At 46.8% G+C, this 27,513-nt stretch overlaps 1 protein-coding gene across 1 annotated transcript in view; it reads right to left on the bottom strand.

Moving 5' to 3' along the window:
• The window catches only part of kdm1b (lysine demethylase 1B), a 274,704-nt gene that overhangs the window by 7,036 nt on the left and 240,155 nt on the right, over positions 1-27,513 (bottom strand). Inside the window, exons 18-19 of the mRNA XM_072510250.1 lie at positions 25,100-25,222; positions 16,181-16,333 (exon numbers count right to left, since the gene is read on the bottom strand). Coding sequence (XP_072366351.1) covers positions 16,181-16,333; positions 25,100-25,222 — 276 coding nt within the window. The remainder of the gene's footprint in view (positions 1-16,180; positions 16,334-25,099; positions 25,223-27,513) is intronic.

Here is a 27,513-nt window from a genome sequence, read left to right as displayed (position 1 = left end):
CGGTCTGTAAGACCCACACTGCAGGGGATCCTTGTCCCGTTTCAGGATCAAGGAGATCAGTGCCCAGGACATAGTCGGGGGCAAACCCCCCCCTTCCCTTGCCTCATTGAAGGTGCTAACTAACAGCTGGCCCAACAGGTCCATATATTTTTCATTAAATTCAACCGGGAAACCGTTTAGCCCCGGTGCCTTCCCCGCCTGCATGCTTCCTATCCCTTTGATCATCTCCTCCAGCCCAATCCCGCCACCAGTCCCTCTTCCACCTTTGGAAACCTCAATTGGTCTAGGAAGTGGCCCATCCCTCTCTCCTCACGTGGGGGGTTCAGATCAGTACAATTCCTCGTAGAAGTCCCTGAAGACCCCATTGATGCCAACTCCACTCCGCACCACACTCCGTCCCGTCCTTAACTCCCCCGATCACCCTAACTGCGTCCCTCTTCCGAAGCTGATGCGCCAGCATCCGGCTTGCCTTTTCCCCATACTCGTAAATCGCCCCCTGGGCCTTCCTCCACTGCACCTCCGCCCTCCTGGTGGTCACCAGGTCGAATTCGGCCTGGAGGCTACGCCTCTTCCTCAACAATCCTTCCTCGGGCTCCTCCGCATACCGCCTGTCTACCCTCACCATCTCCCCCACCAGCCTCTCCCTCTCACCCCGCTCCTTGTGGGCCCTAATGGAGATCAGCTCTCCCCTCACCACCACCTTCAGTGCCTCCCATACCATCCCCACTCGGACCTCCCCATTGTCATTGGTCTCCAAGTACCTCTCTATACTTCCTCGGACCCGCTCGCTCACCTCCTCGTCCGCCAACAGCCCCACCTCCAAGCGCCACAGCGGACACTAGTCCCTCTCCTCCCCCATCTCCAAGTCCACCCAATGCGGAGCGTGGTCCGAAATGGCTACTGTCGAATACTCGGTATCCTCTACTCGCGCTATCAACGCCCTACTCAAGATGAAAAAGTCGATTCGGGAATAAGCCTTATGGACATGTGAGAGGGTCCATCCTTCCCATCTTGTCCATAAACCCCCTCAGCACTCTAGCCGCCGCCGGCTTCCTACCCGTCCTAGACCTGGAGCGATCCAGTGCCGGATCCAGCACCGTGTTAAAGTCTCCCCCCATTATCAGGCCCCCCACTTCCAAGTCTGGGATCCGACCCAACACCCGCCGCATAAAACCCGCATCGTCCCAGTTCGGGGCATACACATTGCCCAATACCACCCTCTCTTCCTGCAACTTACCACTTACCATAATGTACCTACCGCCATTATCTGCCACAATGCCCGACGCCTCAAACGACACCTTCTTTCCCACCAAGATCGCCTCCACCCCTCGATTTTTGGCATCCAGCCCCGAGTGAAACATCTGACCTACCCACCCTTTCCTCAATCTTACCTGGTCTGCCACCTTCAGGTGTGTCTCCTGAAGCATAACCACATCTGCCTTGAGTCCCTTCCTTCAGGTGCGCGAACACACGGGCCCGCTTAACTGGCCCATTCAGTCCCCTTACATTCCAGGTTATCAGCCGGACCAGGGGGCTACCCGCCCCCCTCCCCCACCGACTAGCCATGACCACTCCTCGGCCAGCCACGCGCCTGCACCCCACACCCGGCCAGTTCCCCACAGCGGCATACCCCCGTCTCGACCCCCCCCCCCACCCCACTCGCTTGACCATAGCAGCAGCAACTCTATTCTCCCCCCCCCGCCGGGGCTAGGACCCATCCTAACTGATTTACTCCCCGCATTGCACTTCCGCAAGTCAGCTGACTCCTGCTGACCCCGGCCACTCCCGCCTCTCCCCCCATTGTGTGGCACACCCTCCTCTCCCGTCCCCATCCATAGGCTCTCCCCCTCCCCCTTCCGTTCTGAGCACGGGAAACAACTCTCGCTTCCCCGCACCGGCCCCGCCCCCTCCAGTCTTCCGCGCGGGAAAAAGCCCGCGCTTTCCACCTACCAGGCCCCGCCACCTCTGACGCAGCTCCTTTTACAGGCCCGGTCCCCTCCCCCGCGGGGCCCCATCTCACCTCCAAGAGCCCCCCCCCCCCCCCCCGACCAACCCAACCAAAACAGTGCCGTTGGGGGCCCTGAAAAGAGCCTGAAAGTCAATTTTTGCGGGAGCCGCCGGATGTGCGACTTAGCTCCGCATAGCCGCAACCGGAAGTCCCTAAATTGAAGAAGTTTTATGCAACAGTTTCAGTTGCATCTCTGCTTCAGCTCTAGAGTCAGCCAGTGACCAGCGAAAAATTGTGCTGTTTCTCATTGTGGCTAGAACACAAGCCACAGAATTGTTTAATTTCGCTTTGAAGATAGTGACAATAAAACTTTAATGCAGTAATGGAAAGGTTTGATCTGCATTGTAAAGCTCAAATTAATGAAATATATGAAAGATATAGGTTTAAAAAACGGGAACAAGAAGGCGGCGAATCTATACATTCTTTCATCACGAGTCTCCGTTCAAGAGCGCAGACTTGCAACTTTTCTATACTGACAGATTCCCCCCTGTGACCAAATTATGTTTGGTATTAAAAATGAAAAACTTTGTGAGCATTTGCTTAGGCAGCACAATTTATCATTAGAAGATTCAATAAGTTTATGTCGAGTCAGTAAGCAGAAATGCGATCCCGGGAAAAAGGCATGAAAGAAGACAACGTGGCTGATGCCATTAATGCTGTGGCGCAGTTGAAAAAAACAGCGCGCTGCAGCTGGTGGCCATTTTGCTGTTGTCGTAAGCAGCGTGGTGGATGTGTTTATGTTGTGGCCATGCCCACCGGAGAAAAAAATGCCCAGCCATCGGGAAAGTATGCAAGAACTTTGGCAAACTTCATCATTGCACTTCACAGTCCCGTTCAAGTTAAAAAAAAATCCTCCGATTAAAATGAAAAGCTCTTTTAACAATGCCATGAAAATTCGAAGGCTGCAAAACGGATCAAATGAAAAAAAAAATTCTCATTCTGATGTTGAAGCACAACAATACGATTTAGAAGACACATTCTTTGTTGATGCAGTCACAAGATTGAAAATGCTGAAACACGACGTTTAAAGCAGATATCATCTGTTCATATGACGAAAGATTGGACTGGACTATTAAGAGTAAATGGGTCCAAATTTTTTTTCAAGTTGGATACTGGAGCTCATGCCAATTTGATCACTGAATCAGAACTCTCGTGTCCTCCTCGAATTAAAGCTACTAAATGCCAGTTGAGGGACCACAATGGCAAGATCATTAGCACAAAAGGATTGTGTTGTCTAACAGTAAGCAATAATAATATCCACCTGCCAGTGCAATTTGAAATAGTTGATGCCAATAAATCATCTTGTTTAATGCCAAATCTTGTGAAAAGGATTCACAGCGCCAATCGATGTGTCGATTCACAGCAAGATGACATGAGACTAAGAAAATATGATTTTTGTCTGGTATATACTCCAGGAATAGATCTGATCCTTGCAAATACATTATCACATGCTACTGAACATGAAGATTCCAGATCTTGTGCCGGTGATAGAAGCTCAAGCTGACATGCTAGCTGACATACTACCCATTTCGGATGTCAAATTAAGACTAATTAAAGAAGAAATTGCAAAGGATGAAGTTTTGCAGCAAGTGATTCACTGCATGACTGATGGATGGCCAAATGCAAGCTCTTCCAGTTTCAGAAGTGTTAAGGATGACCTCTCGTGGTAAATGGATTTTTACTCAAACTCGATAGAATAGTCATTCCCAAAAAGTTCAGAAGACAGATTTTGTCCCAGATCCATGAAGGACACGAGGGTATTGAGAAATGTAAGCGACGCGCAACGCAATCTGTGTATTCGCCTGGCATCAATTCAGACATTGATAACATTATGTTTCTGAATGTGACATTTGTCAAAGAAACCAGTGGCTCAACAGAAAGCGAAATTCACAATGATGGATATTGTTACAATTCCATGTGGGAATAGATGTTTTCTACTTTCAAGGCAAAGACTACTTCATCATTATTGACCAGTACTCAAATTATCCAGAAGTTATTAAACTTACAAACTCAAGTTCACAGTCAGTCATCAAGCAAACTAAATATGTTTTTTCTAGACATGGGATACCATTGGCGGTCTTAACAGACAATGGACCTTGTTTCGACAGTTGGGAATGGACTGAGTTTTCTCAGTGCTACAATTTCAATCATGTCACGTCAAGCCCTCTATATTCTAATGGGAAGGCTGAGAAAGGTGTGGGTATCGTGACAAAATTGTTGAAAAAGGCATACGAGGCGAGACAAGATTTTTTTTTCTGGCTTTATTAAGTTATCGAGCTACTCCTTTATCGACAGGTCTCTCATCAGCTCAATTTCTTATGAACAGACAGCTGCGTACCGCATTACTAAGCCTAACTGTACCAAATCATAGAATTTACAGTGCAGAAGGAAGCCATTCGGCCCATCGAGTCTGCACCGATCCTTGAAAAGAGCACCCTACTTAAGCCCACATCTCCACCCCATCCCCGTAATCCCAGCTAACCTTTTAGGACACTAAGGGCAATTTGGCATGGCCAATCCACCTAACCCGCACATCTTTGGACAGTGGGAGGAAACCAGAGCACCCGGAGGAAAACCACGCAAACACGGGGAAAACGTGCAGACTCCGCACAGACAGTGACCCAAGCCGGGAATCGGACCTGGGACCCTGGATCTGTGAAACAACAGTGCTAACCACTGTGCTACCATGCTACTCTATCTTGATGATAAACCAATTGTAAACAAGATGAGACAGCAGCAGCATACTTGAAGCTTGTATTATAACAAGTCAGCCAAACAGCCGAGTCCGCTAGTTCCAGGAGATTGTCCACGTGTACAAGATTCAACAGGTGGATGGTCCTGCATTGCTCGTGTTTTAAGTGATGCAGCTCCACATTCCTATCTTGTAAAAATGTCTGAAGGTTCGACATTTAGAAGAAACATTACTGAAAGTGAAGCAACCTCCCAATTAAGCCTCAACAGTTGTTTTCCAACAGTAGGTTTCCTGGACATTTGTTGAAACTGAATACTTCATCATCTAATACTTAACTTCCTGATACAAATACCAATCAGGTACAAATTCTGACTCACTGACAGTTGGATTAAGATCAATGAGATCGTCTCAATTTATGAACTGTAAAACACTGATTTAAGTCATGTGTAACTTTTAATGATGTTCATTATTGTGCAATTCCCATACGGCACCTGTATGTATATTTAAATGCAAGTTCAAATTTTTCAAAGGAAGTGGGATGTCACAATATGTGGATATTGTAAAGCACATGAAGGGTTAATGAAATGTTACTACTCTAGTCACGAGATGGTGTTATAGAGCAACCATATAAATATCGCATGCCTCCTCGACTTCTGGGAGATAGATGGAGAGAGCAAGACAGAGTAGTTGTGAGATAGTTGAACGTATAGTGTAGTTAATAGTAGAGATGTGTAGTGTAATCTTTACTTAACTAATTCCTTAGTATTTTGTTTGAATCTAATTCAGCGTAGTGTAATAAATTAGCTTTGTTTATTAACATAGCTTGCTGTTCTTTGTTAACACTATAATCTTCACCATCCTGAAACTAAAACAAAGAACACAACAGCACCAACACCAGTGCCCTCAAACACATCCCCTTACACAAAGCCTCCTCTATCCGCCCTCACACTGACCCTTCCCCCACGACCTACTTCCGAACATTCTCCACCCAGTAATAATTCAATAAATTCAGCAAAGCCAACTCCCCCTCCGCCTGTCCCTCTCCAAAAACACTCTGCTAACAAGAGATACCTTACCCTCCCATAAAAAATCCGAAATCAACCCGTTTATCCTCCCAAAAAATGAATTGGGCACAAAAATCGAGAGACTCTAAAAGACAAACAGAAACTTTGGTAAGACCGTCATCTGGACCCTCCCTGACAATGGAAATGGGAGAACATCCCACCTCTTGAAGTCCTCCTTCATCCCTTTACCAAATTAGCCAAATTCAATTCATGGAACTGAGTCCAACTATGCACCCTTATTCCCACATATCAGAAGCTCGACTTTACCAGACAAAATGGCAACTTCTCCAACCCCTCCCTTGCATCCAAGCATTGATCAAGAACACCTCGGTCTTTCCCACATTGAGTTTATATCCTGAAAACAACCCAGATTCTGTCAATGCTCCCATAATCCTATCCATGCCATACACCAGGTCTGTGACATACAGCCGCAAGTCAACTGCGTACAGGGACACTCAATGCTCCAGCCCCCTTCTCTCCAGACCTCTCCACTCCTTTGAAGCCCGAAGTGCCATTGCCAATGGCTCAACCGCCAATGCAAAAAGCCATGGGGACAGTGGGCACCCCTGTCTCAATCCCCAGTGCAAACAGAATTCATCTGGACCCAGGGCCTTCCTAGACTGCATCGACCCGATACACCTCACCACCTCCTCCAGCACCCCGCCCTTGCACCCTCCCCTCCTCCACCATGAGGAAATCCAAGCCGCCCAAGAACTCCAGCACCTCACAGAGGCAGCCACCTCCTCACTTTTATTAAATTCCACAGAGGTGCGTCTCGCCACCCCTAACCTCTCACACGCTCCCTTATCAGCCAACAGTCCCACATCCAGTCTCCACTGCGGTCGTTGGGACACCTCCCCCTGCACCTTTCTACACACACATCCAAGAATTGTGGCGCATGGTCTGACATGACCGATCCAGCCTATCAAGAACCAGTGTTACAATCCTGCCCCCCTCCCCCAATAATCAATCAATGTGAGTGTAGGTCCGGAACCTTTGCCAGCACTTGCTTCATGAAAAACATCGTTCCAGATGGGGGCATAGTCATTCACCAGTACCACGGGCACTCCCTCCAACCTCCCACTCACCATGACATATCTACCCAGAGTCCTCCACTATACTGGTTGTCGAGGAAGCCACCCTCTTACTAATTAACGCCGCAGTCCCTCTCGCCCTCATAACCAACCCCAAATGAAACATTTGTCCCACCCAGCCTGTCCTCAACCTCGTATGATTTTTCACCTCAGGTGCATCTCCTGCATAAAAATCACATCTGCCTTTATGCTCTTTAAATGGGTGAAAACACACAGCCTCTTGATCGATCCATTCAGATCCCCAACATTCCATGAGCAATCTGGTCAGGGGGCTCCATGCCACTTCCGACCCACCAACCAGCCACATCCAGACCCCTGTCTCGCCCACCATCCAGGTCGCCTCAGGATGGCGACTGCCATCCCCCTCTAACAAGAAACTTTCAACGTCAGCCGCTCCCCCCTCCACCACTCCAAACAAAGAAGGCCCCACTCCCCAGGCCCACCCTCCCAACAGAAGCCAAAAACAGAAATGCAGAAAAAACAATTCCCCTCACCTCTGTTTCCCCCCCCCCCCCCCAATAACCCACCACAGCTCCCCCACTTTGCTTCGGTTAACTAGCAAACCTGCTAGCATGGTGACCCCCACGCGAGACAAAGGATGATTCCTTTATAATGTTGCCCCCTTCTCTCCCCCGCCCCCTTTATCACCGTACCACACCAAGCTCCTTCTTCCCCACTCCATCCATCAAACTCCCCACAGGTCCCAACACCAACACTACCAAACGATGGAACACCACCAAACGAGGGGAGCAAAATAGTACAAAATTTGTCTAGAACATAATTAACAATATGAGTGGGGGGGATGGGGTGGGGTGGGGTGGAGTTAACAATACAGAATAGGTAAAACTAACAAAGACACACTTAACATCTGCACGTGAAAACATACCATCCCTCCCTCCTGCTGGATAAAATTTCCCCAGTTCAGGTCACAGTGAACGTTCCCAAAATCCAAAGTCTTCAAGCTTCCCCCAGTCATTGGTCCCTTAAATAGTTACTCGCCTTCTCCGGCGTATCAAAGTATCTCCCATACGTGATCCACAGGGGGGCAGGGTAAATCATCTCGAACCGCACCTTGTTCCTGAATAGAGCCGCCTTGACCCTACTAAACCCGGCCCTTCGCTTGGCCAGATCCGCTCCAGTGTCCTGGTAAATACTAACCGTATGGCATTCCCACATTTTCTTCACCCACCGCAGAATCTTCTCATCTAGGTACCGGTATAGCCTCACAATAATTACCTGCAGAGCAGCTCCCACGCTCTCTGTTTCCTCTTGAACGACCAGTGTGCCTGGTCCACCTCAGGAGGGTGGTCGAAAACCTCCTCTGCTACTTCTCTTGGCCACATATTCAGTGGTCCTCATTCCCTCAATACCTTCGGGCAGCCTCATGATCCTCAGATCCTGCCTCCACCAGTGGTTGTCCACGTTGTTGACCTTCTCCCTCAACTTTGCTGACATCCGCCATCAGCAGCATTTCTGCCTCCAATGAGGTAATTTGATTCTCATGGTTGGTCACCATCTCCTCCACCTTTTGGATCAACGCACTCTGTGCCTCGAAACTCTGCTCCATTATCTCCAGGGCAGCACGAATGAACTCTGCCACCCATGCCAGGTCCTTAGAGGCCACCTGCCTCTGTTTGTAAACTCGGACGCAAGGAATTCAACCAACTGCTTTGTTGACATTGTGTGGGCAACGATGCCATAGATCCCCCCGCCAGCTTTCCCCTGCTGCACCATGTGTGCCCATCTGCTCTGAAGAGTGCCCCTTATTTGACACACTCTTCACCTGGTAGGTCTTCGACATTCCCCACCGGAGGAGAATACCTTTCTCTTTAGTATTCCCACTTTATCCACTTGCAACCTCTCCATAAAGTGGGCAGAAAGGGCAAAAAAACCAACAAAAAAAAACGACCTCAGGCAGGAGCCACCTTATGTGCGACCACTCATTCCATGGCTGCCACCGAAAGTCGGTGCTTCCTCTTTTAAGGAAATGTCCGTCTATCCAACTCTTTGTGCTTTCCTTAGAGGTTTGCAAATTTTCTCCAAGTATTTGTCCCCTAGCCAGGGCAATTAGGGAAATGTGCTTTGAGTGATTAAAATGGATTATAAATATACTCTGTTTTAAATGCTGTCAGACCTGGAGTCCCTACATTAATAGGGTGCCTTATGAAAGTTACCTGTCAAGTTGTACCAACACAACTCGGAAACCCAAAAATTAGAAAATAATTTCATTGGCCGGGGCATTGAGTATAAGAATTGGCAAGTCATGTTGCAGCTGTATAGAATCTTAGTTAGACCACACTTGGAGTATAGTGTTCAATTCTGGTCGCCACACTACCAGAAGGATGTGGAGGCTTTAGAGAGGGTGCAGAAGAGATTTACCAGAATGTTGCCTGGTATGGAGGGCATTATCTACGAGGAGCGGTTGAATAAACTCAGTTTGTTCTCACTGGAACGACGGAGGTTGAGGGGCGACCTGATAGAGGTATACAAAATTATGAGGGGCATAGACAGAGTGGATAGTCAGAGGCTTTTCCCCAGGGTAGAGGGGTCAATTACTAGGGGGCATAGGTTTAAGGTGAGAGGGGCAAGGTTTAGAGTAGATGTACGAGGCAAGTTTTTTTACACAGAGGGTAGTGGGTGCCTGGAACTCGCTACCGGAGGTGGTGGTGGAAGCAGGGACGATAGTGACATTTAAGGGGCATCTTGACAAATACATGAATAGGATGGGAATAGAGGGATACGGACCCAGGAATTGTAGAAGATTGTAGTTTAGTCGGGCAGCATGGTCGGCACGGGCTTGGAGGGCCGAAGGGCCTGTTCCTGTGCTGTACATTTCTTTGTTCTTTGTACAACATGGGAATTAAATTGCAAGGTTAAGATAGAAGAAGATCGAAAGCAATGAAGGTGGTAGATTTTGCTCTTGGCTAATGCTTTGATTTAAAATTATAGTTAATAAGCAAGAATTCTAACCATTTAGGAAATAGAGTTGGTTGGATTCCAAGAGTTCTTTGGTAGAAATATACTGAGGAATTACACAACTACTAGGTTTACATATGCAAAACAATTTATAATGGATGTTTGTGCCAATTCAGATTTTGTTAGATGCAGGAGTTGAGAATTGATCCTCCATTTATAAGCCAAAAACTAGCCATGAAACAATTAATCTATTTACAATTACCAGATAGATAGTCCGTCAATCCAAAGTCTCACATTCCGCTTTAGCAGTAATATCTGCTGCACAACAGATACCTGGTTTCATTATAGACCAGTTTCCAAGCAATTATTCTGGTCAAAATTTAATTCAGAAGACCATGAACATCTAAACTGGCTCAATCTTATGATTCATGAAATTTGTGGATTGTTGATAAAATGTTCTTTTCACCATTGCGAAGTTTTTGATGAACTGGTAAAGTATGCTAGCGACAATTAAAGCACAATAATGAATGTGACAACTAAAATTATTTATTAAACTTTTTTGTGAACATTTGCATATTTGTTCACAGAAACACTGCCACCTTCTCAGAACGAGGAATATGCAAGAGAGCATTTAGAAAAAAAACTACATCTTCCGGTGGTGGCCATGGAGTGAGTGGTCGCACACATGGCAGCTCTGGCTCGAAGGCGTGGATTTGAGCTTTTTACCCGAAAACTTTTTGACGGGGTAGCCTAGCTGAAGGTGTGGAGAAGTTCCCCCCGAGTGGCATTTCTGCTGATTATCAAACCCGGCAGAAGGTTAAAGATCTAATCAAAGAATTGCAAGAGACCTGTGGTGCAGCAGCAATTGGAAAGGTGGTGGAGGGGGAAGGGTCGTCGCATGTTGGAAAACCCCAGATGGAGCAGCTGATGGCGTTTATCAGAGAGGAGTTTCGCCAACAAAGAAAGGAGATGCAGGAAGACCGATCAAAGGCCATCGAAGGAGCAGTTGCACTCCTGAAAAGCTCGATGGAGAGAGTCGATAAGTGCTTAGAGGCACAGGGTCACAGATCCAGGAGTTGTAGAGGGTGATGTCTGACCATAATTATCGGGTGGTGTCATTGGAGGTAGAGCTCCTGGAGGACCTTTGCAAGTTGTTAACAGCAAAGGTAGAGAAGCAGGAGAATAGATCTGGAAGGCAGAACGTGCGTATCGTTGGCCTGCCTGAAGGCGTGGAAGGCACGAGTGCTACGAGATACGTCTCGCGGATGCTGGCGGGGCTGGTAGCGGAGGGGGTACTGGACAAGGCGCACATGTCCCCAAGGCAGAAGCCAACAGCAAGCGAGCCGCTGTGGGCGGTGATTGTAAGGCTCCACAAGTTTGTGGAGAAAGATCCTGCGGTGAGCCAGGGAGAAACGGAACTGCGAATGGGAGAGGAACAAGGTCCGAATATATCAGGGCATTGGGTTGGAGCACGCAAAAAGGTGTGTTGGGTTTAACAGGACCAAGGCGGCTCTCTATCAACGGCAGGTCAGGTTCGGGGTGCAGTACCCGGCGAATGTGTGGGTGACTTCTGAAGGCCAGGAGTACTATTTTGAAACCCCAGAGGAGGCCAATGACTTTGTTAAAGAGCATAAACTGGGGGAGAACTGAGCTTTGATGGGAGATGGAGAAGTTGGCACAACGGAGTGTGGAGGATGCGGGTAGTGTGGGGGCCGGAGGGGGTTTTCTTTCTTCTCGGAGGGATTTCATTGTGGTGAATATTTAAGGAGGGGTAATAATTTTGAAAGGGAGGAACTGCCCCCACCCCCCGCCCCCCATGGTGGTGTTTATATTTTGGAGGAGGTGACCTGTGGTTTTGGATGCGTCTTTGTTTGGGTGGGGGAGGTCCACAGGGAGCCATCTACACAGATCAAGGAGGAAGGGTGGGGGGAGGGATACATAGGAGGGCCTTCGCACAGGAGCTGCCACGCTGGCAGGTAATGCTGGTAAACGGAAGTGAGGTGGGGGAGATGGCCGCGAGGGTTGGCCGGGAGTAGGGGGGGGATGTGATGTGGTAGTGCTGGAGGAGAAGCATGGTCATGGGTGGAGAAGGAGGCCATCTTGGATGGGCCCAGTTTAGGGTGAATTAAAGCAGACAGAATCAGTAGGGGAGGATAAAGGACAGTAGAGGGGAATGGATGCGCAAGCCTCCGGTAAAGCTCATAATATGGAACATGCGGGGGCTGAACGGGCCAGTGAAGAGATCGCGGGTCTTTGCGCACTTGAGAAGCTTGAAGGCAGGGGTGGACTTTCTGTAGGAGACGCACCTCCAGGTGAAGGATCAGGTTAGGTTGAGGAAGGGATGGATGGGTCAGGTGTTGCACTTGGGGTTTGGCTCGAAGTCGGAGGGTTGAATAAAAAGACGGGGTTTGTAAGGACCAAGGAAGTGCAGGATCCGGGTGGGAGATACGTGATAGTAAGCGAGGTGTTGGAGGGGACACCAGTGGTGTTAGTGAATGTATAATCATCGAATTGGGACGATGCGTGGTTCATGAGGGGGTTGCTGGGAGCGATCCCGGACTTGGCCACGTTGACTATGGGAAGGGACTTTAATTGTGTGCTCGAGCCGAGGGTGGACAGGTCAAGCCCCAGGTCAATGGGAAGGCTTTGGATTGCGAAGGATTTGATTTTGTTTATTGTCACGTGTACCGAGGTACAGTGAAAAGTATTTTTCTGCGAGCAGCTCAACAGATCATTAAGTACATGAAAATAAAAGAAAATAAAAAATATATAATAGGGCATAGAACATAGTGCATAAGACGACCATTCGGCCCATCGAGTCTGCACCAACCCACTTAAGCCCTCAATTCCACCCTATCCCCGTAACCCAATAACCCCTCCTACCCTTTTTGGTCATGAAGGGCAATTTAGCATGGCCAATCCACCTAACCTGCACGTCTTTGGACTGTGGGAGGAAACCGGGGCACCCGGAGGAAACCCACGCACACACACGGCGAATGTGCAGACTCCGCACAGACAGCGACCCAGCGGGGAATCGAACCTGGGACTCTGCCGCTGTGAAGCCACAGTGCTATCCACTTGTGCTACCGTGCTGCCCCTAAAGGCAACACAAGGTACACAATGTAACTACATAAACATTGGCATCGGGTGAAGCATACAGGGGTATAGTGTTAATTAGGTCAGTCCATAAGAGGGTCGTTTAGGATTCTGGTAACAGCGGGGAAGAAGCTGTTTTTGAGTCTGTTTGTACGTGTTCTAACGACTTTTATATGTGGATGTGGGAGGGTTTATGGAAAGGATGGGTATGGTGGACTCGTGGAGGTTTTAAGAACCCAAGGGAGAGGGAGTTGCACATGTACACTGCAGAGTTGATTTTTTTGTGGTGAGCCGTGAGGTGTTGGTGGGGGTGGAGTACGCGGAAATCGTCATTTCAGACTACGCGCTGCACTGGCTGAAGGTCCGACTTAGCTCGAGGCAGGAACAGAGGCCCTGATGGAGGTTAGACTCGGGGCTGTTAGGGGACAAGGGGTTTTGCGATAATGTGTGGTCGGTGATTAAGGATTACGTGGAGTTCAACCAAAATGGGGAGATATCGGCAGCCACATTCTGGGAGGCATTGAAGGCAGTGGTTTGGAGGGAGATTATCTCATTCAAAGCACACTGAGATAGGAAGAGTAGAGAGTATGGACGATTACTGGATGAGATAGTTGAGGTGGACAGGGAATATTCGAGGGACCCCACCGTGGAGGCATTGGCGAAGAGAAAGAGGTTACAGGGGCAATTCGATAGGCTGGAGAGGGAAGTGCTGTTGGGCAACTACGAAGGGTGAGGGGGGTGCAGTATGAATATGGAGTGAAGGCGAGCCGCATGCTAGCCCACGAGCTACAGAGGTGTTCTGTTCTGTGGACTTGGCGTGGCATTGATTTACACAGAACACCTGGTTGCTTAACTAGAACGATGATTTATTAATGAACATGTGGAAAGATAACAAAGAGAATACTGTACAGACTAGGGTACTATTTGAGTTCCATGAACTCTCCTGGAACTACTCTATGTGCGACTGTCCTGCTGTATGCTTTACTACCAACTGGCCAGTGTCCCACATCACGTGACCGATGTCTGACACCACCAGCTGGTTGGAGGTCACATTGCTAACTATGTACAATACTATTCACAGGCATATCACCACAAGAGGCAGGCCGCGTCCAAAGAAACCCTGAGAGGACACAGGGTCGGGGGAGGTAGTGTCGGAGCCAGGGAGGATAAATGAGGCGTTCAGGGAGTATTATGAGAAATGGTATAGGGCCGATTCAGGGGGTGAGGAAGGGGATATGGGACAGTTTTTGGATGGGTTGGAATTCCCATGATGAGGAGAGGAGGCAGGCACTAGAGGAGCCATTAAGGCGGAGAGTGGTGATGGAAAGCATAAGAGGGATGAAGTCAGGGAAGGCCCCAGAGCCGGACAGTTACCCGGTGTAATTTTACAAGGGGCCTGTCGCAGATATAGCACCACATTTACTGGGAACATTTAGCAAGGTGCTGGAGAAGGGGGAGCTGCTGGAGACAATGACAAAGGTGATGATTGCGCCAATTCCAAAGAAAGGGAAGGACCTGCTCGAGTGTGGGTCATACAGGCCTATACCACTGACTGTTGAATATAGATGTGAAAGTGTTGGCTAAGTTAGTGGCAGGGAGGATGGATGGATGCGTTACGGGAGTGGTTGCAGAGGATGAAACGGCTTTGTGAAGGTAACTCTGGAGTAATATAAGGCGGCTATTGAATGTCGAGAGGACGGGTACCTGAGGTAGTGATGTCGATGGATGCGGAGAAGGCTTTTGAGCAGGTGGAGTGGTGGTACCTGTTCTAGGTTCTAGAAAGGTTTGGGTTTGGGCCTAAGTTTGTGGCATGGGTGCATCTGTTGTACATGGCTCCTGTGGCGCGTGTACGGACAAATGAGATGAGTTCACGGAGTTTCGGGTTGCACAGTGAAACGAGGCAGGGATGTCCGCTGTCGCCACTGTTGTTTGCGCTAGCGAAAGAGCCCTTGGTGATGGCCCATAGCGGGTCAGCAGAGTGGCAGGGGATTATGAGGGGAAGTAGGGAGCACCGGGTGTCGCTGTACACGGACGACCTGCTGTTGTACGAGTCACGCGCATTTGTTTTGGGGGGGTGAGAAGTTGGAGAGGTATTGGGCAGGAGTGTTCAGAACGCTAACAAAGGTTGTGGGGCTAGAGGCTGGGCCGGACCCTATGGCGGTGATTTTTGGGGTATTGGAAATGCTGGAGCTGAAGGAGGGGAGGAAGGCCAATATCGTGGCCTTCACCTCTCTGGTTGCCCGGTGAAGAATTTTGCAGGAATGGCAGTCGACAACGCCACCGGGGGTGGCAACCTGGCTAGGGGACCTGTACGACTTCCTCCGGTTGGAGGAGAGTAAGTTTGAATTGAAGCATTCATCGGAGGTCTTTGAGACATGGTGGGGGTTGTTGACCACCATGTTTGAGGAACTGTTTGTCATGGTGGCGGGGATTTGTGGGGGGGGGGGGGGGGGGGGGGGGGGGGACACCTGTACGTACTGCAAAATTGAGTTGGGGAGAATAGTCAGAGGCTTACAACATGAAAACAGGCCCTTCGGCCCAACTTGGCCATGCTGCCCAGTTTTACCATTACGCTGGTCCCAATTGCCCGCCTTTGGCCCATAACCCTCGGCACCCAGCTTTCCCATAAAACTGTCCATATGCTTTTTAAAAGACAAAATTGTACCTGCCTCTACTGCTGCCTCTGGCAGCTCATTCCAGACACCACCCTCTAGGTGAGAAAATTGCCCCTCTGGATCCTTTTGTACCTCTCCACTCTTAATTTAAACCCATGCCCTTTAGTTTTAGACTCCCCAGCTTTAGGAAAAGATGTTGACTATCTACCTTATCAATGCCCATCATTATTTTATGGACCTCTATAAGATCATCCCTCAGCCTCCTATCCTCCAGGGAAAAAAGTCCCAGTCTGTCCAGCCTCTCCTTATACCTGAAACCATCAAGTCCCGGTAGCATCCTAGTAAATCTTTCCTGCACTCTTTCTAGTTTAATAATATTCTTTCTATAATAGGGTGACCAGAACTGTACACAGTATTCCAAGTGTTGCCTTACTAATGTCTTGTACAACTTCAGCAAGGCGTCCCAACCCCTGTATTCACTGTTCTGACCAATGAAACCTAACATGCTGAATGCCTTCTTCACCACGCTGTCCACCTGTGACTCCACTTTCAAGGAGCTATGAAACTATACTCGTAGATCTCTTTGTTCTGTAACTCTTCCCAACATTAACAGAGTAGGTCCTGCCCCGAGAATGTTCCCCAGATTATTTGTGTTTTTGAATAATTGGCTGTCACATTTTGAATTATCTACTTACCTCACCAGCAAAAAACACTTTTCCTTGTATATCTTCAGCAATTATGTCATAAGCTTCACCGCTTCCCCCTGTCTTTATAAAGCTGTAAGCCATCTGAGTCCAAGGGTCTTTGGTCCAGTGAGTAACAAAGTATCTGATTGGATCTGGGACTTCCTGTAAAGACATTTAATAAAATCTATGCAATTAATACATTGGGAAGGCCCAATGGCACAGAATGGAAAGCAGTGAAGTGTATTAACAGATCTCTTAGGTAGTTTCTGCAAACATAAATGCAAAATTTACTGTTCATACTACAATTTAAATACCGTATCAAGAAATAGCTGAAGGCATTGGACATTGCAACGGCTATGGGCCCTGACAACATCTCGGCAATATGCTCCAGAAATAGTTGTTGCCCTTGTTAAGCTGTTCCAGTGCCGCTATAACACTGGCATCTACCTGCCAATGTGTAAAATTGCCCAGGTATGTCCAGTCAACAAAAGATGGTATTGGTTAGGAAGGCATTGTAGTGCTGGAGAAAGAGGATGTCCCAGAGGATTCAAGGGCAGAATCAATTTGGCTAGAGCTAAGGAACAAAACGGGTGCTTTAGTGAGAATACAGAAGAACAAATCCGCAGGGAAATCACAGAGAGATGCAAACATTATTGAGTAGTTTTAATGGGGGACTGAATGTAGACTGGGACAGTGGTAGTGTAAAGGGTGGAGAGGGGTAAATGTTCCTAGATTATGTTGAGGAAAATTTTCTACAGCAGTGTGTCCAGTCCAACAAGAAAGGATGTACTTTTGGACCTGGTTCTTGGAAATGAGGTGGGCCAAGTTGATCAAGTGCCAGTGGGGGAACATTTTGGAGACAGTGATCATTGCATTGTAAAGTTTGGGACGATGATAGAAAAGGAAAATAGGCAATCCAGAGTATAAGTAATTAACTGAGGGAGGGCCGATTTCAATGGGGCAAGAACGAAGCCTGGCTGGTTTGACTGGAACAGAAGTTTGGCAGGAAAAACTGTAACTGAACAATGGGCTACCTTCAAAATGGAAATGGTCCGGACACAGTCAAGATATAATATATATATATATATATATATATATATATATGGAGCATCAATTATATCAAGACTCTGAAGTATCTTTGACAAGCACATGTGCATGCCATGGTCAGTGCTCACCCTGGCTCGGTACTTTGTCTTCAACAATCTTGTTGCTAAAAAAGCCAACTTTTTATAAGTAGCTGTACAAAATGGCCAGTCGTTTTAAGAAGAAACAGTGCTGTATCCATCAGAGCATTCACACCTGGATCCCCCGCAGTCTTCATGGGATAAAATCATTGAATAGTACAGCTCAGAGGGAAGCCATTAACTTTGTCAAGTTTGAGCCAGCTGTCCCACTCCCCACCTCTTTCTCTACATCCATGCAATTCTATCCCCTTCAAGTATTTATCCAATAAGTTCTGAAAGCTACTGTTGAATCTGTTCCTAGGGCATTATGAATCTACGTATCTCACTAGTTGGAAAGATACAAGTTGCAGATCTCCATCATTATGCAGCCTCTCATTTTGGGCACCACCAATATTCCAAACTTTGGATTAGAGCTCTGGTTTAACCAGCAGACTGAACACAATTATTCAGCAAAGAGACCACCTACTCTTGTGTTTGTTTCCCTCTATGTAGAGGAGGCTGTAGGTGGAGATGATTGTTGTTTACTGGTGAGATCTGATCATAAGATATGAATACACCAAGAAACCTGGGGATGGGCTGTGTTGGGCTTCTTTTGAGCCAGTTAGACAACAAAGCATCCAATTAACTTCTGTATTCAGTTGAAGGTTGAAAGAAGTGAAGTAAGATTGGTGGATTGGGAGGAAGTATTTCTGCTCCACCTGGCCCACAATCAGAGCTGTGAAGGCACTTGGCTTTCCATGAAGCAGTATTCTCTCTTCAGCTGCTGTGTTTCTTTAAGGCCTGGAAAACCCAGCCAGAGTTGAACCTGGAAGACTGGTTAAATATGAGGCATTCAACTTTATTTGAATGCCAAGTGGGTCTGTCACTGCTTCTCTGAAGTGGGCAAATTGAGGTCAGATTTTAGATTTCCAAGGTTTAAACATCCCAACCCACACTTGTATGTGGTTAAATCACCCCCAAAGACCTTCATTGATATTAATATAGAGGAGGAGACAGCCTGAGTGAGGTTCAAACTTGGTAATTTCGTGCAGTGAGGTAATTCGGTGCAGAGTGGGAGGATGTACTTCTTCACTACCATTCTGTTTTATTTCTTCTGACCTGCAACTGTTAATCTACAGGGAGGTATCCAGACAGCATCCTGGATACGCAAGTGATTTTAATACTGTTTCAAATTGTGTGTGGTGGTGGTTTGGGGGGGGGGGGGGGGAGAAGAGGGGGGACGACTAAAGTGACATCACAGTAAAGCTGTGACCTGATTGGCTGGATGGGAATCTGTTAAATTTGAAAAAAAATAACATTGCAAAACAAATATAATTGATTAACTAGATAGTGGAGTAACTGAACCCAAGGGCAGAGATTAGTATTTAGCATTTAATTTTACAGTACAAATCTAGCATCAGGGCCATATAGTTAATTGAAACTCAATCTAACAATAATTCAAGTGTTTACTTCAAATTAATTAACTAGTGCTTAAATGTCACTCAGCGGGGTGCAGTGCTCCAACTGTGAGATGTGGCAGATCCGTGACGCTTCCAGCGTTCCGGTCGACTACATCTGCAGCAAGTGTAACCAATGGCAGCTCCTCACAGGAAGCGTGGTTCGGTTGGAGCAGCAGTTGGATGCACTTAGGAGCATGCAGGTGGCGGAAAGCATCATAGATAGGAGTTATAGAGATGTGGTCACACCCAAAGGTGCAGGCAGACAGATGGGTGACCGCTAGAAAAGGCAGGCAGTCAGTGCAGGAATCCTCTGTGGCTGTCCCCCTCTCTAGCAGGTATACATTTTTGGATACTGTTGAGGGGGTGGGGGGGTGGATAGCCTATCAGTGGAAAACAACAGCAGCCAGAACAGTGGTACCACAACTGGCTCTGTTGCTCAGCAGGGGAGGGCAAAGTGCAGGAGAGTGATAGTTATAGGGGACTCTATAGTAAGGGGCACAGATAGGCGCTTCTATGAAAGTGAGAGTCCAGGATGGTGTGTTGCTTCCCTGGTGCCAGGGTCAAGGATGTTTCTGAGCGAACACAGGACATCCTGAAGGGGGAGGGTGAACAGCCAGAGGTCATAGTACACATAGTTGCTAATGACCTAGGCAGGAAGAGTGATGAGGTCCTGCAGGACCTCTAGGGTTGTAATCTCAGGATTACTCCCTGTGCCACGTACCAGTGAGGCTAGAAATAGGAGGATAGTGCAGCTAAACAAGTGGCTAAACCAGTGGTGTAGTAGGGAGGGTTTCAGATTTCTGGACCATTGGGATCTCTTCTGGGGCAAGTGCGACCTGTACAAGGACGGGTTGCATCTAAACTCGAGGGGCACCAATACCCTGGTTGGGAGGTTTGCTAGTGTCACTCGGGAGGATTTAAACTAATATGGGAGGGGGGTGGGAACCAGAGCGTTAGCTTAGAATGTGTCATAACTGAAGGGGAAATAGAGAACAAAATAATAGAACATCACCCTCAGGCAGAGAAAAAAAGGTGACAAGGGTGAGAAGGGAGGTGGTCAATGCAGGACTGAGGGTGTTGTACCTTAATGCTCGCAGTATACGGAACAAGGTAAATGAGCATGTTGCGCACATTGAAATTGGCCGGTACGATGTTGTGGGCATCACAGAGACGTAGCTGCAAGGGGATCAGGGCTGGGATCTAAATATATATTCCCTTAAAAGGGAAAGGTAGGGCAAACAAATCCAGTGCTCCTTATGAAAAAGGAGATAGAAACAGGCAGCATGATGGTGCAGTGGTTAGCACAGTTGTCTCACGGCACCGAGGTCCCACGTTCAATCCCAGCTCCAGGTCACTGTCTGTGTGGAGTTTGCACATTCTCCCTGTGTTTGCGTGGGTTTCGCTCCCACAACCCAAAGATGTGCAGGGTAGGTGGATTGGCCACGCTAAATTGCCCCTTAAAAGGAAAAAATTAATTGGGTACTCTAAATTTAAAAAAAAAATTTTTTTTTAAATGTGATTACGACAGGTGTCAGACAGAAAATATAGTTGAGAATCAAGAGGAATGCAGAAGGTTTAGAGGAGAGGTGAAAAAGCTCATTAGAGAAACAAAGAGAGAATGAGAAACGACTGGCGGCCAACATATAGAGGAACCCCAAAATCTTCTACAGGCATATAAATAGTCAAAGGGTAGTAAAAGGAGGAGTAGGGTCAATTAGGGACCTTAAATGGAATTTGCACATAGAGGGAGGGGGAAAAGCTGAGGTATTAAATGAATACTTCACATTTGTCTTTACCAATGTGGTAGATGCTACCCAGGCCAAGGTGATAGACAAGGAAATTCTTTCCCTAGAAGGGTTCAAAATTGATGAAGAGGAAGTGTTGAATAGACTGTCGGCATTGAAAGTTGTCAAGGCACTGGGACCGGATGGGATACATCCAAGAATATTAAAAGGAAGTGAGAATAGAAATTGCAGGGGCGCTGGCCAAAATCTTCCAGTCTTCTCTGGATTCACAAGAGGTGCCAGAGGACTGGAGAATTGCAAATGTTACCCCCTTGCTCATAAAGCATTGCAAGGGTAGCCCCAGCAATTACAGGCCAGTCAGTTCGACATCAGTACTGGGCAAGCTTCTCGAAACAATTATTTAGGATAGAATTAGTAGTCACATGGAAAAATGTGGATTGATTAGGAAATGCCAGCATGGATTTCTAAAAGGCAAATCATGTTTAACAAATTTGGAGATTTTTTTGAAGAGATTAAGAGATAACAGTGAGGGTTGATGAGGATAATAATGTTGATGTGGTGTACGTGGATTTCCAGAAGGCATTCGACACAGCGCTACAGAACAGACTTGTGATAAAATTATAGCTCATGGAATAAAAGGGACAGCAGCAACATGGATACAAAATTGGCCGAATAGGAAGCAGGGAGCAATGGTCAATGGGCATTTTCCAGGCTGGAGGAAGGTTTATAGTTGTGTTCCCCAGGAATCGGTATTGGGACCCTTTCTTTTCCTAATATGTATTAATGATCAAGATCTTGGTGTGCAGGGAACAATTTCAAAGTTAGCAGATGATACAAAACTTGGAAGTATTATAAACTATAAAGAGGATAATGTGGAACTTCAGACAGACATATTTGTGGAATGGGCGGATAGGTCGCAGATGAAGTTCAATGCAGAGAAGTGTGAGGTGATGTATTTTGGTTGGAAGAACATGGGAAGGCAATATAAAATAAGGGGTAAAATTCTTAAAGGGGTGCAGGAGCTGAGGGACTTGTATGTATATGTGCTGAAGATGGCAGGACAGGTGGAGAGAGCATTTAATAATCCATATAGTATTCTAGGCTTTATTATTAAGAGCATAGAGTACAAGAACAAAGAGGTTATGCTGAACCTATACAAGACATTAGTGGGACCTCAGCTGGAATACGGTGTACAGTTCGAGGCGCCACACTATAGGAAGGATGTGAACGCATTGGAGAGAATGCAGAAGAGGTTTACAAGAATGGTTCCAGGGATGGAAACTTCAGTTATAGATTGGAGATGTTGGGACTGTTCTCCTTGGAGAAAAGAAGGCCAAGAGATTTGATTGACATGTTCAAAATCATGAGGGGATGGGACAGATGAGATGGGGGGAAACTGGTCCCTCGCATAAAGAGGAGAGGGCACAGATGTAAAATGAATTGCAAAGAAGTAAAAAGCGTCATGAGAAACACTTTCACACAGCGAGTGGTTGGTCTGGAATGTGCCGCCTGAAGTGTGGCGGAGTCAGGTTCAACTAGAGGCATTCAAGAAGATATTAGAGGAGTACTTGTATCCTCGGCCCAACCACCTTCAGCTGTTTCATCAACGATATTCCCTCCATCATAATGTTAGAAGTGGATGACATGAACATTGACAGGGTGGTTAATAATGAGGAAGGAGGTCTTGGGTTGCAGGAAAATATAGATAGGTTGATCAGATGGTCAGATGGAATTTAACCCTGAAAACTGTGGAGTGATTCACTTTGGAACGAGTAACAAGACAAGGGAGTACTCAATGAATGGCAGGACACTAGGAAGCTCAGAGAAACAGAGGGATCTTGGGATGCTTGTCCAGAGATCCCTGAAGGCGACAGGACAGGTTAATAGGGTAAGTAAGGAGGCATACGGCACACTTGCCTTTATCAGTCGTGGCATAGATTATAGGAGTAGGGAGGTTATGTTGGATATGTACAAAACTTTGGTTAGGCCACAGCCAGAGTATGTAGTCCCGGTGGCCTCACTGTGGGAACGATATGATTGCATTGGAGAGGTGCAGAGGAGATTCAACAGGAATGTTGTCTGGGATAGAGCATTTGAGCTGTGAAGAGAGGTTGAATAGGTTTGGGTTGTTTTCTTTAGAGCAGAGAATGCTGAAGGGGGACTGTTGAGATCCATAAGATTACGCGGGGTTTGGACAGAGTGGATAGGACGCAGCTGTCCCCTTGGATGAAGGGTCAATAACGAGCGGGCATAATGGTGAGGGGCAGGAGATTTTGAGGGGATTTGAGAAAATGCTTTTTCACACAGGGAGTGGTGGGAGACTGGAATGCACTGCCTGGGAGGGTAGTAGAGTGGGATACCTCACAATCTTTAAAGATTATGTGGATGAACACGGAAATGTCATAACATTCAAGGCTATAGGCCAAGTGCTGGATCGTGGGATTAATGTAGATTTAGTATAGTTTGGGGCCTCTACTGTGCTGTATGACTCTGGCTCTAAGTTGGGATGTTCACTGGTAAATGCATCATTTTCAGTACCATACACAACTCCTCAGATAAGGAGTCTGTGCCTATATGCAGTAAGATCTAAACAACATTCAGGCTTAGGGGTATAATTGGCAAGTAACATTTGTGCCACACAAATGCCAGGCACGACCACCTCCAACAAGAGAGACTTATCTTATTGACCTTCAATGGAATGATCATTACTGAATCCTGGGGTTTACCATTGAGCAGAAATTGAACAAGAGCAGCCACATGAATACCGTAGCTAAATGATCTGATCAGAGGCTGAGAATTCTGCCGCAACTCATCTCCTGACTTCCCAAGGACTGCCCAGAAGGCACAAGTCAGAAGGAATTTTCCCAAATTGCATAGATGAGTGTGGCTCCAACAACACTAAAGAAACTCAACACCACCAAAGACAAAGCAGTCCAGTTGATCAGCAGCCCATCCACCAACTTCAATTTTAATCCCTCCATGGCACACAGTGGCAGCACTGCAGCAACTCAGCAAGGCTCTTTCGACAGCACCTACCAAATCCACATCCTTCTACCACCTAGAAGGCCAAAGGCAGCTGACATGGGATCACCACCATGTGCCATTCCCTCCAAGCCACACACCATCCTGACTAGGAACTAGTTTGCTGTCCCTTCATAGTTGCTGGATTAAAATCCCGGAACTCCCTTCCAACATTAATGTGGATGTACCTGCACCAGATGAACTGCAGCAGTTCAAGACAGCAGCTCACCCAAGGGCAAATAGGGATGAACAATGTGACACCCATGACCCATGAAAGAAAAAAACCTGCTTGGATAATTGCAGCTCCAACAACATTCTAGAAAAACAAAGCAGCTTGCTTGATCAGCATTATTCGTAATCTTAAGTAGTCACTCCCTCCAGCACAGACGCAATATGGTCACAGTGTGCATCACTCATCAGATGCACTGCAGCACCTTGCTAATGCTTGTTCGACAGCACTTTCCAAATATGTTATCTGTGCAACCTAGAGCCGTAAAAGTCACCAGGCACATGGAAACACCACCACCTCCAAGTTACACACTATCCTGACTTAAGAAATAAAATGCTGTCCCTTTGTTGTCAGTGAGTCAAAATCTTGGAACTCCTTACCTAACAGCACTACAGAAGTATGTTCACTAACTGACTGCAGCAGTTTATTAAAAAATAGGTGACTTACCACCACCCTCAGTGGCAATTAGGAATGGACAATAAATGCTGGCATGTCAGCAACACCACATCACATGAACAAATTTAGATTTTTAAAACGCCCTGGAGATGTCAGGAACAATAATCTGAGCCAGCAGTCTTCTGAATCAATTTAAATGTTAGCTATTTGAAGTGCAACTATAAGTCATGAGTTAGATTGGCAGTTTTCATGAGAACCCCTTAATGGAAGAACCATACTTTGTTTGTTTACCATGCAACATAAGGATTTGGGCAGAGAGTTTGTAAGGGATGTGTTAATTCTGTCCATGAGGATACTTGGCAGCCTTCCAGGGCCAGGATGTTCACTGGGACATAAAGCGCAAGGTGTTCAAACTCAGGCGTTCTCATGCCCAAGCTATGCTTGTTTAATACTTTATTTATCCAACTATTTACGTCTTGCTGACTTTCCCAGCCGCTTATCTCTATTTGACTTATTTACTTCACTGTATAAATATTAGGCCCTCTGCTCGTTTGTTGGACTTCACCTTGGACCCGAGTTGTTCGTTGGACTTCACCTCGGACCAGAGTCGTGACAGGTGCCTGGAGCTGAATCTCGAAGTCGCTATCGACACCGGGGTCCCCGACGAGCTGATGGGCGAGAGATTCTTGTGCTGTATTCGTATCTTATCTTATATTCTTATTTGTATTATTCTTTGCTAATAAAGTAGAGTAGACAAACTTCTGTCATTGTTCTTTTAATTACTTTGTGTCCGAATCACAGGCAATAACAAATGCCCTCTTCAAGAATTGCTCATATTCCTTGATATGTTTTAGGGGAGAAAAACAGTTAAGAAAGTTTATTTCAAATGGGATTTAAGTTCTGCATTGCATTACCTCTTCCTTAAAAAGTTCTCGCAGGATGCTCATACATAATTCTACCACGTGTTGCTCTTGCATATTCCGAATTACAGCCACTGCATCTCCACTGATCACAGACATCAGAACACACTGCTCACCCTGCGGAAGTTTCAAAGCATACAGAATTGGAATTAATGCAGGAGATTTAAAAATAATCCAGGTCCTGCTGGCAAAGGAAAAAAATCCACGAAAAAATTGACTCAGAGCCGAACACAAAAGTTTAAGGCAGCAATGCAATTGATATATTTATTGCTTTTTAATGGTCAAGTTCATACTCTAAGCTCAGCAAGTATGAACAACTGTATGGAAATAGTTCCAGGCCTAGAAGAGTTCTGTAGACAAAAAGAAGCTCATGAGCTTTATCATTCAAATTCTGCAAACTATTTGCTTGGACTGATACACAAGATTGAGGTGTAATTGCAGCAGGTTTCGCTTATCTGGAATAGATTTCATCCTTAAGCAACTGATCTGAATCTTTTCCTTGAACACCAACAATTCTTATGTCGCTGATGCACTCCATCTTCTATTTGGCTACCAGCCAGACCCAAGTTACTGCAAAGTTGTGTGCCTGCATGACTGCGCACCAGCCCATTAAGTGCTGTGCTCTTGATTATTAATGCCAAGCATGTGGCATGTAGAGAATATTCCGCTGCTCCATCAATCGATGCTTTGAGAAGCTGTGAAGCCACCAATGACCAGATTTCCAGACACAAATACAGCATCAATCTCAAATCCAGTCGCTTCAACAAGGAATTTAAATGAACATTTGTATTGCTGCTGGGAAAATAATCAGAAAACCAAACTTTGGGGCATTGCTTGGAAAAGAATTCCTCTGTATCTCTGAATATTCATTGATAATTGTTTGCATTATCTACACCACCTATTTACAATGAGTGTTGTATTTTTGTCAAGAATTAGTTTTACCTCACTCTCATTAACTGTTTGATCCTTCCATGCATGATGCATTCTGGTGTGTTCCTCCAATGCTTTTTTAAAATGTACTTTTATTCAACATGTTGCAGGACAACGACACAGTAATACAGCTTGTAAGTACCCGTGCAATGGGTTTTGTAGTAGTAGTGTGGGTCTAGTTTAGCTCACTTGGCTAAACAGCTGGTTTCTGATGCAGCAAGGTGGCACTGTGGTTAGCACTGCTGCCTCACAGCTCCAGGGTTCAATTCCAGCCTCGGGGACTTAAGTAGGGTGCTCTTTCCAAGGGCCGGTGCAAACCTGATAGACCGAATGGGCTCCTTCTGCACAGTAATATCTATGATTTAATCTATGATTAAGGCCAGGAGCGCAGGTTCAATTCCCATACTGGCTGAGGTTGTTCATGAAAGCCCTGCCTTCTCAACCTTGCCCCTTGCCTGAGGTGTGGTGATCCTTAGGTTACATCACCACCAGTGAGCTCTCCCCCTCAAAGGGGAAAGTAGTCTATTGTCATCTGGGACACCTGGAGTGGAACCATTCATCCGACCACCTGATGGCAAATTTGATTTTCTCTAGCCTCCGGTATTCCACCAGGTCCACCAGCCATTCTAAGGCATCGAGTGCGCTGCTGATCTCTAGCCAAGCAGGAGTCATCTCTGAGCTATCAGGGAGGCAAAGGCCTAGGCATCAGCCCCCCTCGAAGAGTTCTGGCTGTTCTGGACAAGTTGGGCGGAAGGGCCTGTTGTCATGCTGTAAACCTCTATGACTCTGTGACACCCCGAAGACTGCCACTAATGGGCAATTAACCCCTACGACCTCGGCAGTGCCTTTACAATTAAGTGGTCCAGAATCCGATCAGTCTTGGGCAGGATCAGCACATCTGGGAGTGGTTGGCCGGAACCCCCTGACATTAGTCTTCCACATACAGGAAGAAACCGCTCATGCATTTCTTGGTCAATTGTGCCCCGCATACCACTTCAGCTGTGTCAGGCTCTGCCTTGCGCATGAGGAAGTGGAGTTCACCTGTGTAAGATCTCACTCCAGAGTCTCCCCCCACTATCTCGCTGCCTAGTTCTTCCCCCCACCTCTCTCTTGTTTCGTCCAGTGGGGCCCTTACCTTCTCGAGCAGTCCCCATATGTCTGCGCATTTTGCCTCCCCTAATTCACCCTGTGATAACAGTCTGTCCAGCAGGATTTGTGTCAGGGTAACTGGGGAAATAATGGGGGCCTCCTTGCAGAGGAAGTCCTGTATTTGAAGGCACCGGAACACATTCCCTTTTGGGAGCTAGAGCTTCTCCGTTAGTTCCCCAGGGTTGCTGCTCTGTCCTCAACACCCCTTCCTCTCTTCTCCAGGTTTTATACGTGGCTTCTATTTTGGCCGGGATGAATCTATGGTTTTTGCAGGTAGGGCTGAGACAGACATGTCTTTTAGCGTAAAGTGGTGTCTAAGCTGGTTCCAG

The sequence above is a fragment of the Scyliorhinus torazame genome, chromosome 6 (genome assembly GCF_047496885.1).
Source record: "Scyliorhinus torazame isolate Kashiwa2021f chromosome 6, sScyTor2.1, whole genome shotgun sequence".
Classification (NCBI taxonomy): Eukaryota; Metazoa; Chordata; class Chondrichthyes; order Carcharhiniformes; family Scyliorhinidae; genus Scyliorhinus; species Scyliorhinus torazame.
This window is presented reverse-complemented; position numbering and strand designations above follow the sequence as displayed.